Source organism: Bos mutus, chromosome 14 (genome assembly GCF_027580195.1).
Source record: "Bos mutus isolate GX-2022 chromosome 14, NWIPB_WYAK_1.1, whole genome shotgun sequence".
In the NCBI taxonomy this organism is placed as follows: Eukaryota; Metazoa; Chordata; class Mammalia; order Artiodactyla; family Bovidae; genus Bos; species Bos mutus.
In genome coordinates this window covers 69,041,140-69,055,434 of record NC_091630.1, presented here as the reverse complement: position 1 = coordinate 69,055,434, position 14,295 = coordinate 69,041,140, and the positions used below count along the sequence as shown (strand labels likewise).

At 67.6% G+C, this 14,295-nt stretch overlaps 1 protein-coding gene across 1 annotated transcript in view; it reads left to right on the top strand.

Moving 5' to 3' along the window:
* The window catches only part of PLEC (plectin), a 33,993-nt gene that overhangs the window by 1,165 nt on the left and 18,533 nt on the right, over positions 1-14,295 (top strand). Inside the window, 10 exon segments of the mRNA XM_070382548.1 lie at positions 9,705-9,766; positions 10,166-10,255; positions 11,224-11,301; positions 11,382-11,474; positions 12,295-12,461; positions 13,112-13,227; positions 13,299-13,405; positions 13,488-13,607; positions 13,686-13,781; positions 13,969-14,096. Of these exon segments, the coding sequence (XP_070238649.1) occupies positions 9,705-9,766; positions 10,166-10,255; positions 11,224-11,301; positions 11,382-11,474; positions 12,295-12,461; positions 13,112-13,227; positions 13,299-13,405; positions 13,488-13,607; positions 13,686-13,781; positions 13,969-14,096 (1,057 nt within the window).

Genomic DNA, 14,295 nt, shown 5'->3' with positions numbered 1-14,295 from the left:
GGGTGCTGGGATGGGACAGGGTACAGCCACTCTCCAAGTGGAGATGACTGCCTGGTCTTTCTGAGCCATGGGTTTGTCCACTGGGGGTGACATCTGCCCCCCTGTTGTGTGGCACAGATGTGATATGGTGGCTGGGTGCTTGGTCAGCCGGGGGTGGGTGACAGCCTAGCAGGCAGCCCTGGGCCGGGACAGGAAGAGCAGACCCGTGGCCGCGGCAGTGCAGGGCTCTGCCTGGGGTCTAGGCGGATCCATCCCAGGGAGACCTGGGTCCCAGAGGATGGACTGGGTCCTGTTGTCCCAGGGGCCGGCACCTTGTGCTGTGCCTCGCACTGTGGCAGCCCCCTGTCCCTAAGGACCTGTGCTGCACCACCCAGGTGGGCAGAGGGTAGCGGGCAGCTCAGGCTCACACCTGTGCTTCTGAGCTCACCAGCCTCCGTGTTGAGTGGGGGCAGCAGATTCCCAGCACAGGGTGGACTCCATGTCTCTCCAGCTGGGGAGGAATGTGGTCTCTGGGGGTGGGTGGGGGCCTGGGGTGAGGCTAGCAGGGTGGACAGGAGTTTGCCAGGTGGATGAGTGGGGGGTCAGGGGACCCAGGCGCAGGCCCAGGTCGGGCCTGGACCCACTAACTAGGGCCCAGGCGTGGGAGCCCATCTGGGGGGGTCAGGGAGGTTGTGGGTGGCGAGGCTCACCACGTGGCCTCTCCCGCACCTGTCAGTAAGGTGACCGTGTCCCCCACCAGAGACAGTAGTGCTGGGCTGGGCAGCGGTCAGCTCTGACAGCACCTGATGGACGGTCTCCACCCGGCCTCCTCCCTGACCATCGCCTTGATGGGGCCCCTGCCCCAATCTGGCTGGCAGAGCAGACCCTCCCCCTTCCTGGGTCGTGGGTGTGGGGAGCATGGACCCCCTCCTTTTCTCTCCTTCCTTCCTTTTCTGTGGCTTGGCTGGGCTGGCGCTGGGCTGAGCGGCTGGGCGGGCAGTTGGCCGTGGGCCAGGAGGGGGGACTGGGTGTGGCTCAGCGAGCAGGGGGGGGCGCCCCCAGCCCTGAGCGGGTGACTCAGTCTTCCCTTCCCGGCCGCAGCAGCCGCCGCCGGTGGCAGCTCAGAGTTTCCAACAGGAAATGAGTTCCAGCTCCAGGCTGAGTCAGGGCCGGAGGGCGTGGGCTCCCCCTTCCCCGCGGTCCCCCAGGCTGAGCGGGATCTGAGCACCACCCTGGGCACAAGAGGACGCCCAGGGCACCTCGGGTGCTGGGTGGGGCACAGGGCTTTGGCCAGGTCTGTAGGGGTCCTGATGGCTTGGCTAGGATTCCTGATGACATTGGGAACTGTCGACTTCTCAGAGTTTTAAACATTATCAAGTGCGGCTTCCCTGGCGGTCCAGTGGCTGTGACTCTGCGCTCCCAAAAGTGGCTGTGACTCTGCGCTCCCAAAGCAGAGGCTACTTTCAGTCCCTGGTCAGGAAACTAGGTCTGACAGGCCCCAACGGAGACCTGGCACGGCCAAATTAAATGAAGAAATAAATACTTTAAAAGTTATCCAGCGATGTGCCACAGACCCCTCACTTGCTCACAGCATCGCCCCTCTGGTCCGTCTGCAGAAGGGCAGGTCAGCACATGGGCCCAGCTGCCACGCTCATCACAGTGGCCTTGCTCAGGTGGACCGCCTCTGCCCGGCCAACCCCAGCCAGGGAGCCACAGACCCCTTCCCCTGTGCCATGGTGGTCTGCTCATCCATGTGGGAAGGTGTCCACTTGCTTGTTCCGCCACTTACCAGTCAGTCCCAGGCTGAGTTCCTGGCCGGAAGCCCCCAGCATGTGGGATGGATGGGCTGGGTGAAGAGCGAGTGGTCCTGGAGGGCCCCTGTGAGAGACACCCTGAGCTGAGCCCTGACCAAGGAGGACGGCACTCAGGGAGCTGCCAGAAGGACCGACGGGGTTCCTCTGGGGTTACTGGAAAGATGGACCCAGGGGGAGTGGGTTTCATACATGAATTTCATTTCTCAATGAGCCTGGCTCAAAACTCAGAAAGAACTGGAACTTCAGTAGAGAAGAGGTGCCGTCCGAACACGCTCACCCCTGTGCTCCAGCAGCCTCTATGCTGCGGGTGCAGGTGCCCTGCAAGGCTGGCTGCTCCTGGCCACGCCACGCACCTGACTGGCCCATGGGCTTGTCCGCAGGCGCAGAGCACTGCTGCTCCCTTTCACAGCACGTGGCGCCCCTGCCAGCCCTCCATTAGTCTCCAGTTTTGTGTCCGGTTGTCTGCGGGGAGACCCGTAGAACTCTGGCGGGTTTTCTAAGCAGGTTACAGTACGATTAGGTTTGTCTTTTACCAGGTCTCGCGGTGGTTGGGCAGTCCAACAGTGCAGAAAAAGTGCAGAGGTTGGTACTTAGCTAGGAGATGTCCCTTTGTCAAGGCTGAAGGCCTGGAGGATGAGGCAGGGGATGGGTGTAGGAGGGGCTGGGGTGGTGCAGACTTCTGGGGCCAGTGCTGGGTGGGGAGGCTGCTGGGTGGGTGGGCTGGGCCGGCAGGCAGAGGAGGGCCCTCCAGCCACACCTGAGGGCTCAGGGATTGCAGGCGGGCTGGTCCGACCCGTCGGTCCACTGGGCTTCACTCTGCCCGGCTCGCTGACTAAGGGGTGGCCGTGAGGAGGAGCCAGGCTCCCAGAGCTGGGTGGAGAGGCCTCGGCTCTGGAGAGCCCTCCTTTGCCTCCCACCCTTTCCCTCCTTCCTGCCTTCCCTTCCTCTCCTCTCTGCCGCTCCAGAGCAGCCAGGCTCATGGTCGGCAGCTATGGACAGGTACAGCATGGAGGAGCTGATTCAGCTGGGCCAAGGTAGGGCAGGGCTGGGCCAGGGTCAGGCCAGGGTGCAGGTCTTCAGAAGGGAGGGGTCCAGGCCTCCAGCTGGGGCTCTGCTTTCTCCACCAGCCTGTGGCCGGGGCCCTGCAGGGGCAGGACCGCAGATTCCGGATGAGCATGGCTCTGTCTAGAGATGCTGCCTGTGGTGTGTCTGGGGCGGGATGGACGTGTCTCGGGGCGCCAGGCCTTGCCCCAGACTTCCATGCCTCCAGGAGCTGGTTCCCCCTGGTGTTGGAGCATGGAGTCCTCCGAGGTGGAGCCCAGCCCTGGCCTTCAGAGCTGGCCCCTGCAGGCCGGTTTCCTTCAGAATTGTTTCTGAAGCATGGGGTTGATGGGCAGGAGGCTTGGGTGGGCCTGGCCCTCCACCCCAACCCCGTTGCCCCTGGCCTCCCCACGTGGGCCGGGGTACCCCTTCCCTGGCAGCCAGAGGCCTAGTATGGTTTGCTGTGCTCTGCTGCCGGCTGCCCACATGCTCCAGGCAGTCGACCAGGGCTGATGTCACGGCCTTGGGTGGCTGGGGTGTTCCTCGCCAGTTCTGTGCCTCAGTTTCCTCAACTGTGTGGTGCGGTGATGCGCAGGGCTTACTCCTTGGAGTTCTCAGAGGGTCAGACTAGAATGGCCCCTGCGGGCTTCCTCCATGGGGTTCTCAGAGGGTCAGACTTGACAGGGAGGAGGGGGTTGGACCGCGACCTCCACCTGCTGTTTCCTGAGCGCACCTTGGCCCTGGGGACGTCAGAGCCCCGCCCCCCCCACCGGCTTCCAGGGTCTGTGTGGGCCTGGGGCCAGCACCTGGGCATCCTGGGTTGCGGGGGAGGCCCGGCCCGATCTGGCCTGAGACCTGACCTTGGGAGGCCGTCCCGCCCGTCCGTCTGGGCCAGGTGTTGTTTGGTGACCTGCCGGGGGCGGGGGTGGTGGTGCTTGCCAGGGTGGCCTTTCCCAGTGCTCTCCCACTGTCGTCCACGTCCCGCGGGGTGGGCAGGGTGGGAGGTGCAGGCCTTTCAACAGGGACGGGAGCCCCCAGGCCCGAGGGCCACCCTGCTCCCAGGTGGGCCCCGACACCCAAGGCTTCCCCTGTTGTACTCACCGTGGGAGCGGGCCTGGCGCCGGTGCCCTGGCTCCGCACGTCATGTTCTAAGTCGGGACAGATGACGGGCCTGGCCTGCCCTCCTGGGATATTTATATCCGCGGGCCCCCTGCCCACCCCCTCCCCCACGGACACAGCTCTGCTGACAGCAGCAGCGCCGTGCCCTCCTCCACGCACCGCCGCGCTTGCTGCCGCCTCCGAGGGGCCTGTGACCCTCCCAGCACCCACACCCACTCGCTGTCGGACCCGTGGGCCCCGCCGCTGTCCCCAATGAAGATTGTGCCGGGTAGGTGGGGCTGCCTCTGAGAGCCCAGCGGGCGCTGCGGGGGCCCACCCCCTCCCTGTCTGCTGTCCGCGGAGGGGTGGGGGGCGTCGGGTTTCCCTGTCTTTGACAACGGTTGTGTCCGCTGCGAGCCTGGAGGCCAGCGAGGACCGGGGCGCTGGCAGCTGTCCCCAGGGGCACCCTTGGAGGCAGAATGGGGTGCTGGGCGTCACGGTCACCCGCTGTGGGGGCGGGGGAGGCCCGTGTGAGGCCGCGAGGGCCCGGGCTGGGCTGGGGGTGGGGGGGCTGCGCTCAGCCAGGCGTCCCTGCAGGCCCCTCCTCCTGGCGGGTGTGGCCGCGGGTGAGCAGGGGTTAAGGCTCCGCTAACCTTGAGCGTGCGAGCGGCGCAGGGCCCGCGGAGCGGCGCCTCCGTGGGAGGTGGGGCGGGTGGGGAGCGCGAGTGGCCGGAGCGGGAGGGAGGCGCGGCCGGGAGAGCAGTTGGTGCGGCGGCGGAGGCCGACAGTGGTCGGGCGGTCCCGCAGGGGGCGGTCCCTGGTCCCGGGCACCCCCAGCCGTCCTCAGCTTCCTCGGGGAAGGAAGGGGGGCTGCCCGGCTTCGAGTAGCCCTTCCGAAGGGCGGCTGCGCCTGCCAGCGCTCAGGCCGGCGCCTCCAGAGCCATGGAGCCCTCGGGCAGCCTGTTTCCTTCCCTCGTGGTCGTGGGCCACGTCGTCACCCTGGCCGCCGTGTGGCACTGGCGCAGGGGGCGCCCGCGGGTGCAGGATGAGCAAGGTAAGGCCGCTGGTGGCCACTCCCGGGGCTGCTGTTTATTGCCGCCACCCGGCCAGGGGGCTGAGGGCGGGGCGGGCGAGGGGCCGCCTCCCTCCCGCCCCTAAATTTCCCTATGCCCGCCCCTTCCTGTCCTGGAGGCTCGCGCGGGCACTTGGCCAGACAAGGTGTGGACCCCCCGGCCCCGCACCCTGTGCTGAAGACCCCGCCTGCTTGTCTGGGCAGGGCCGGGACTCTGCCTCCGTCAGCCTGGAGCCCGCTGCTGGGCAGGGCGTGAAGGGAGGGCTGCGGGAGGTCTGGGCAGCTGGGGAGGGGGCGGCAAGGGGCAGGGGCTTTCCGTCCGGGAGGGAGGCCCCTCCCTAGCAGCCCATATGGGGCGAGCACAGGTGACTGGCAACACAGAAACCGCAGCGGGCAGGTGCAGGCGTCCCGTGGACTGAGGCGGGGCCGCCGCAGGAGGTGGGGCTGCGGGAGCTGGACAGGTGCCTGAGCGCCCTTGACCAGGGCCCAGTAACGCCTCGGGGACTGGCGGCCGGGCTTACCCTGCCTTCCCCCGGCTCGAGGTCACCCGCTCGAGGCTATAGCCCTCGGCAGTGGCGCCCGGCCCAGGACTGGGTGGAGCCTGCCTCCACTCCAGTGAATGAGCAGGGGACTGGGGTTCCGGCCAGAGGGACGCCCCCCCCACCCCCGCCTCCCCGGGACCTGCCGGGCTGCCCGGGCCATAGCCTGAGGCGGGGAGGCTTGCACTGGGTGGGGGTGGCCAGGGCCGCCCCTGGTGGGCCTACTCTGCGGGAGCCTGGCCGAGGTCTAAGTCCGGATGGGGCTCTTAGGCGTGGCTTTGGGGGCTGGGGAGGGCCTGGTGACTCAGCTGCGGGGACGTTCAACAAAACGGTTCAATAAAACGCTCAGATCACCGCTCCCCGCCTCGGTTTGGCCCTCCCTCCCTCAGCTTTTGTCTTCTGTGCCCACGTGGGCACGGAGCTCCCCTTCGGCCGCTCCCTGGTCCTGCTGCCCTTGGCGCCCCTTTTCGGTGCTTCTGCTCAGTTCTCAGCCCCCTGCTCCGCACACCTGGGCTTTCCCGCGAATCCTGCGGGAGCTGGAGCTCGTCCCGGGAACGCCAGGCTCGGGCAGTTCCCAGCCTCTATCCTGGGGCCGCAGCTTCCCCTGCTGCCCCCAGGCCCAGCCGGGTCCTCTCCCTCCAAGCGGGGGCGCGGCTTCCAGGTCTCCGTGGGGCGGGGCGCCCGCAGGGGGCAGGCTCTCAGCGTCCGGCCCGGCGGGGGAGGGTGTGGCACGCGGAGCCGGCGGCCTCGCGCGTGGGCCGGGAGCCGACGCGCCGTCCTGTTTGCTGTCCGCAGGGCGCCGGGCTCATGGCTGCGCCCGGCATACGGGGGGCGGGCGTCTCTTTCGCCGCGCAGAAGGAGGTCGTGCTGGAACGGCCGTGCTGGCTGGATGGGGGCTGCGAGCCGGCGCGCAGGGGCTACCTCTACAGGCAGCTGTGCTGCGTAGGTGGGTGTGGCTGGAGGGGCGGTGGTGCCGGAGGGGGCACCCGTCTCCGTGAGCGCCCGGGAAGGCCGCGGGGGCCGGGGGGGCGGTGCCCGGCCCAGGCGCAGCCCCGGCCCAGGCGCAGCCCCGCCCCAGGCTCGGTGCGGAAACACCTGGGGAGGAAGGCGGAGTGGAGTTCCCTCTGCCTCCGAGTTCCCTCCGGAGTAGAGGGTGGGGAGCGGGGCTGGCTGGCAGGCCGGGGCCGCGGGTTCCGGGCACCGGGCTGTCGGCAGTCTGCCCGCGGGAGGTGTGGGATGGGAGGGATCGGGCCGGGGTTGCAGTCTCTGCACCGCCCCGCGCTCTCGGCGTCGGCTCCCTTGTCTCCAGGCTTCTTATCCCGGGAGCGGCCCCACTAACTAGATTCTTGCCTTAGTTTCCAAATCTGTGAAAGGGCGCAACGCTACCCTTCAGAGGGCCGCGGGCAGCTCTGGGGGATACTGGCCTGGTGGACAGGGCAGGAGCCGCAGTGCTGGGGAGGGCCAGCCGAGATGTGCAGCAGCCTGGCGCGGGCGGCGCGGCTGGGCCGGCAGGGGAGGGGTGGGTGGTCTCTTGACTTGAGGGCCTGAATAGGATGACGGATAGGATGGACGGGGAAGGGCGCATCCTACAGCCAAGGATGAGGGACTGGCCGGCAGGGCCGCAGGGAGCACCTGAGAGGACACTCTCTGAGATCCCGGAGGGGAGTCTGGAGGCAGCAGGGCATGGTGGGGAGAGGGAGCTGGGCTTGGGAGGTGGAGGTGGAACCCTGTCCTGGATAGCAAGCCAATATCCTTGGAGCCCTTGAGTGACAGAGAAGACGCTGGAGAGGGGCTTGGGGGGGGTGGGGACTCCCCCAGCTTGGACGCCCGGCTGGGATGCCTGGCAGTGGGTGTGAGCCATCCTTGGTGACCCAACACTGGGGCGCTGGCCGGCGTGGGGTCTGATGTGGGATCCTGGAGCAGCTCTGTGGGGTGAAGGGCTCATGTGTGGGGCCTCTCCGGGCCCTGCGTAGAAGGGGGGGGGTCTGTCCAGAGTAGGGGAGCGAGGTGACCTGCCGCAGGGCCCCTGGGGTAGGTGTGGGGGTAATCAGCTCCACCTGGTCCGGGGTGGGGGGGGTCCCCTACCCCCTGGGGTGTGGGCGCCCCCGCGTGGCCAGAGAAGGGCAGCGGCTGGGTGGGGTGAGCCTTTCCTGGAAACGAGGCCCGAGGCGCCATGTGGGTGGGGCAGCAGCTCCCAGCTGGATCGCATCAAGCCAAGTCTCCGACTGGAAAATTCTGTGGTCAGGGCGATGCATTCTTTCCTGCAGTGGCTGGGCAGTTGGGCAGTGCGCGGCCAGGGCTGCGGTGTACGAGATGAGAGGGAGCCGGGTGGCACCCCTGTGCCCTTTGTCCTACCACCTTTACAACCTGAGTGGCTGATATCCGTGCGCCCCGCCCGCCTGCAAACAGCCCCCCACCCAGGCTGCCCCCAGTGCCCTAGGTGCGGCTTTCTTGCCTGTGAGTCATCCTGCCTTCGCCCTCTCCCCTCCCCTGACTCACTGGCTGGGCCCCCTTAGGGTGCTCCCCTCTGACCTGCGGCCCCCCTCCCTGACTTGGGGCAGAGTTCTGCAGCTCAGGGCTGGGCGGTCCTGCCTGGTGAGTCAGCGCTCAGCTATGCGCCCCCTCCTGCCCCTCGGAGCACTCTGCCTTCGGATGGGGGCACTGCTCCAGGACAGGCTTGGTGGGCGCTTGGGAGGGGTCCAGCCCTCACTGGAGCCTGGTGGCCCTGGAGCCAGGGGTATAGGTGGGAGCCTAGCAGGGTGTAGGGTGTTTGGGTCTCTGAGGGGTGATTTCGGAGGGCTTCCAGGGAAGGCAGCCGGCCCCGCCCCCAAGCCAGGTGTCACTCCCCTTGGGGGTCCCTCCTTAGAGCCCCTCCGCCCGGCAGTTTGGGCACGCATGGGGCGGCCCTGGGTCAAGTCTGAGCTGGTGCCCCCCCCAAGACGCGTGACCTTGGGCTCCCTGGCCCAGTGGCACTCAGGCACCCCTCCCTGAGGGGCCCCCTTTGGAGTGGCCCTGGGCACGGTGTGCGGTTCCCTGTAACCCGACACTTGTCTGTGTGCCGTGAGGTGCAGGTCCCCTGGCACCCGGGTTCCTTGAGGGGCTGCTGCGGGCAGGGTGGGTAAGGAAACCCCTGGGTTTCCTGTTTCTGCCCGGCTGTAGGTGTGGCCATGGGGGAGGGGCTGCCTTCCTGCTTCCCGCTGGGACACTCCTTCTCTGGGGGTGTGCAGGCTGGGGTGGGGCTCCGGGGGCGGGGACAGCGGCTAGGGAGTTCTGTGGGCAGGGAGTGGCCCGCACTGGGCTCCAGCGGAGCTGAGTGAGCAGAGCCCACCGAGCGAGTGCGCTGTGCCCGTGCCGATCACCTCTGCCGTGGAGTACCCCGCGGCCGCGAGCGCAGCACTTGGGGTGGGCCAGAGTGCTGAAGGGGCAGGGCGGCACCATGTCTCAGCAGCGGCTGCGGGTGCCCGAGCCCGAGGGCCTGGGTCACAAGAGGACCAGCTCGGAGGACAACCTCTACCTGGCCGTTCTCAGGGCCTCAGAGGGCAAGAAAGGTAGCGGGACTCGGCACCGCAGGGCGGGGCAGGCGCGGGACAGGAAGGGCCCAGTTCCTGCCGCAGGAAGCCTGGCATTGGGTGGGGTGGGGCCCAGACTGTGAGGCTCTGAATTTAGGGGACAGACTCTAATACCAGCGTTGGCCCAGGTGCAGAGTTGCTGGGGGGCCAGCCAACCATGCCCAACACAGAGAGGCTGGCGGGGGCCTCTGGGCCTTGGGTAGTGGGGGGCGGAGGGCTCTCCATGCCCTGGGAAAGGCCCGCCATCCTGCGGGGGGACAGAGGCTCCCCTCACCCAGCCCTGCCCAGTCTGGGTCCAGGCCTGCTCAGGCCGAGGCAGCCTGTGTGGGGGTGGGGCAGGCCAGGACTTGTGTGCTGTGCCTCCAGGTGTGGCTGTAGCTCCAGAACCTCCCATCTTGGGAGACCCAGCAGTGGGCACCCGCGGGCCCGGCCCCCGGCTTCCGTCCAGGACTGTCCGGGGCCTTGTTGGGCGGGGGCAGTGTGATTCTGAGGCCCTCTTCAGTGGCACCGCCACTGTGTCTGCATGGCGGTCACCTCCTGGGGCTTGCGGGGCTTCTCCCAGGCCCAGGTAACCTGGCCTTGTCTCTCCCAGATGAGCGGGACCGTGTGCAGAAGAAAACCTTCACCAAGTGGGTCAATAAGCACCTCATCAAGGTTGGTGGTATGCACACACACGGTTGTGAGCATGTGTGCAGGAGTGCCTGTGTATGTGTGTGTGTGTGCGTGCGTGTGTGTGTGCAGGGTCGCGGGGTGGAGGAGGATGCCCTGGCCGTCCGTCCCAAACAAGGGCTGGAGCCCCCTCTGCGTCCACGTGTGCGGGCCCCCCTTTCTGCCCCGGGGGCCCACCTCCCACCTCTGAACCTGTCCTTTCTGTCTGCTTCCTCCCCTGGCTCGCTCATCTCCTGTCTCTTTCCTCCTCCTCCTCCTCCTCCTGGTCTCTCCTGGTCTCTCTAGCACTGGAGGGCAGAGGTAGGTGCCTCCTTGGGGGCGGGCGTCTTCTGTGGGCCCCTTGCCTTGAGCCTTCTGGACCAGCCCCGCGCTCTGTCCGTGCAGGCTCAGAGGCACATCAGTGACCTGTATGAAGATCTCCGTGATGGCCACAACCTCATCTCCCTCTTGGAGGTGCTCTCTGGGGACAGCCTGGTACGTGTGTCTGCCCGCCCCTCTGCGACCCTGCCTGCCTTCCCTCCTAGCGTCTCACCAGTGACCGCCCCCCCCAACTCTGTGTCCGGCCTGGCCTCAGCCCCCTGTGCCTCCTGGTCAGTGTGCATCCTGGCCTGGGAGCCGCCTGACCCCTGTGCCTGGGCACACGGCCCCGCCGCCCACCGTGCTCAAGCCTTGACACTGTAACCTCATGCTCTGCTCTGCTTTGGTTTCTCTGCTGCTTGGACTCTGAACTTTGACCTCTGCCCTTTACCCTTTGCCCTGCTCTGGCCGGGCAGCCAAGAGAGCGGGACGTAATCAGGAGCTCGCGCCTGGTGAGTGGATGTGCCCGCTGGCCATGGCAGCACGTGGGCTCCAGGAGCCCGGCTCACCCGGCTGATGGCGCTGGGGTGGGCAGATGGCCCTGCTTCGAGCTGCCCAGCAGCCCACCTGCCACACTGTCCGGGGCCGGAAACCCACAGGGGCTGCCACCGCTGGGCAGGAGGACCCCTCCCCCAGACCACTACCCTCTGCTGGTGGCTTCCTGGCTATTGTGTCCTCCCCGCCCCCTCCTTCCTTCCCGCAGCCTGGCCTTGGCCTTCCCAAACCCTTGCTGGGCCAGTGGCCCCCCTCCCAGTTGGGGTGGGTGACCCGGGGTGAGGGTCGTGGATGCTGCGGGGGCTCAGGGGTGCTGACCGGCGTGCCCTCCCTCCCAGCTGGGGTGGGTGACCCGGGGTAAGGGTCGTGGATGCCGCGGGGGCTCAGGGGTGCTGACCGGCGTGCCCTCCCTCCCAGCTGGGGTGGGTGACCCAGGGTGAGGGTCGTGGATGCCGCGGGGGCTCAGGGGTGCTGACTGGCTGACCGGCGTGCCCTCCCTCCCAGTTGGGGTGGGTGACCCGGGGTGAGGGTCGTGGATGCCGCGGGGGCTCAGGGGTACTGACCGGCTGACCGGCGTGCTACCCTTGCAGCCGCGGGAGAAGGGGAGGATGCGCTTCCACAAGCTGCAGAACGTGCAGATCGCCCTGGACTACCTTCGTCACCGCCAGGTGAGGCGCCCACCTGGCCACAGGCCCCGGCCCCTTCTCCGGCTGGCTCGTGGGTGTGACCGAGGCCTGCTTGCTCTCAGGTGAAGCTGGTGAACATCAGGAACGATGACATTGCCGACGGCAACCCCAAGCTGACCCTCGGCCTGATCTGGACTATCATCCTGCACTTCCAGGTAGCGCAGCCGCCCACTTGACCCTCTGCTGCCTCCAGAGTCTGCGGGGTGGGCCTGGCACCTGGGGCCTTCCTGTCAGCCTGCGCTGCCGCCCTGTGCTAACTCCATGGCCTGAAGGCCTGGGCCTCTTCAAGGCCTGCCTATCCTTCGCCCTCTGGCCCTGGCTTTCCCTGCAGAGGCACACGTTCTCTGCTCTGTGTGGCCTCCCGCCACAGGGAAGGTTCTGGAGAGGCACCCGCTGCTCGGGCTGACTCACCCACTGCCTGCCCAGCCGCACAGGAAGCCGCAAATCTGAAAGCTGGGCAGGCAGAGCCAGGCTGGCACGGCAGCTGAGTCATACAGGCAGGCAGACCGACAGACAGATAACTGAGAACAGACAAGCTGGCAGACTTGGGCCCAAAGGATTGGACTGAGTGCAGGGCCAGGCCCAGGCTGCAGCCACATGTGCCCAGTCCCAGGACCCAACCCTGGCCTGCAGCCAGAGAGGCCCTGACCACCGCCCCTGCTGCCCCGCCACACACACACACCTCATGACAGCCTTCTCTAGGCCTGGGGCTTCTGGGTGAGCCCCTTGCACACACCCTCCACCAACTCTGATCCTGCCTTGGTGGGTGCAAGGTGTAGCTGGGCTGAGGGAGCGCAGGGCACCCACATTGTGGCAGCTGCTGCCTGGGGTAGCGTGGGCTCGTGACGCTGAGGGGTGGTGGGTCCCAGCGGCTCCTTGACGTGGGCAGGACACGCTTGGCCTCTGCTGGCCGGTGGCTCGTGTATGCTGACAGGGCTGCGCCTGAGCCCCGCCTCCTGCCCCCTGTGCGGGCAGATCTCAGACATCCAGGTGAGCGGGCAGTCGGAGGACATGACGGCCAAGGAGAAGCTGCTGCTGTGGTCCCAGCGCATGGTGGAGGGCTACCAGGGCCTGCGCTGCGACAACTTCACCTCCAGCTGGCGCGACGGCCGCCTCTTCAACGCCATCATCCACCGGCACAAGTAGGCCGCCAGGCGGGGCGGGGCGGTGCCCGAGTCCCTCGGCCGGGCGACTGCAGACATGCTGGGGCGAAGGGGACGGCGAGAAGGCGTGTGCTGCGCACGGGGAGCCGCTGCCTGGGGAGATGGGCTCTGCTGCCAGCTGCCTCCCCAGGAGGCCCGGCCCGGCCCACACCCTTCCCGCCCACACCCTTCCCGCCGCCTCCCTGCCCTTCCCGGTTTCTTCGAGGCCAGAGGACCTCAGGGCTACTGGTTTTCACAGCCATGAGCACTGGCCCCACACTGATGCCCCAGAAGAGGCCTGAATGGGGTCAGTTCTCGGGGGAACCTCAGCCTCCACCCAGGACCCCAGGGCCCGGTGGACAGGGTAACTGGAGGGAGCCCAGACAAGCACCCCACCCTGGGGCCCAGCACCCCGCAGGCCCCAGGAGCTCCTGAGGGCGGGGCCTGCACCTGGGGGCGGGGCCTGCACACGGGCCGCCTGTGTGGGCGGGACTCAGTGCCATGTGGGGGTTGCTTCTCAGGGCGAGTGTGGGCTGGGGGCTCTGTGTCCCGGGAATCTGCAGAGGGTCTCTCTGCTTGCTGACCTTCCCAGGGGGCCTCGCTGCTCCCATGTCCCTGCCTGCCTGCCCCACCTGCCCCTTTGCCCCCAGGCCCATGCTCATCGACATGAACAAGGTGTATCGTCAGACCAACCTGGAGAACCTGGACCAGGCTTTCTCTGTAGCAGAGCGGGACCTGGGGGTTACACGTCTCCTGGACCCCGAGGGTATGTGCCCCTGCCCCCTCCTCCCTCCCCGCTCCCCCCGGCTGGCGCCCCTCTGACCCCCTCCCTTGCAGACGTGGACGTCCCTCAGCCCGACGAGAAGTCCATCATCACCTACGTCTCGTCCCTGTACGACGCCATGCCCCGTGTGCCGGATGTGCAGGATGGGGTGAAGGCTAACGTGAGTTCCAGCAGGCAGGGCCAGGTGGGCGGGGTATGAGTGGGCCCCTGGCGGCCCCTCACGCCTGTCCCCTTCCCACCAGGAGCTACAGCTGCGCTGGCAGGAGTACCGTGAGTTGGTGCTGCTGCTGCTGCAGTGGATCCGGGCACACACGGCCGCCTTCGAGGAACGCCGCTTCCCCTCCAGCTTCGAGGAGATCGAGGTGGGTTTCCCTGCTCTGCGGGGTCCTGTGTCCACTGTGGGCACCCAGGTTTGGCTACTGACACCCCCCTTTCCCCAGATCCTGTGGTGCCAGTTCTTGAAGTTTAAGGAGACGGAGCTTCCAGCCAAGGAGGCGGACAAGAACCGGTCGAAGGGCATCTACCAGTCCTTGGAGGTGAGGGGGACCTGGAGATAAGGGAAGCCGCCCAGGAGCCTGGAGCCTGGGGGCCCATCCAGCAGGCTTGGCCTGCCTCCTCATTAACCTGGGGCCAGGGCTGGTTCAGGGTGGGTGGGCCCGGGGCTTGGGTGGCTTGGCACCCCCATGCTTGCTGGCCTTGGCCTGAGCTTGGCCTTGCCCACAGGGAGCGGTGCAAGCAGGCCAGCTCAAGGTGCCCCCTGGCTACCACCCACTGGACGTGGAGAAGGAGTGGGGCAAGCTGCATGTGGCCATCCTGGAGCGGGAGAAGCAGCTCCGCAGCGAGTTTGAGAGGTGGGCGGGCAGGCGGGCAGGCAGGGCGGCGGGTGGGGCCCTGCAGGCAAGGAAGCCACCCGAGGGTGAGTCACTGCCTGGGAGGAAACCCCCACCCCTGGGCTGGGAAACCCACACTGGGGCCAGCTCAGCTGTGGGCTGCAGGCCGGCAGGGAGGCCCAGAGCAGGAGGGAGCTGTGCTCCGAGGCGGGAAGCCTGG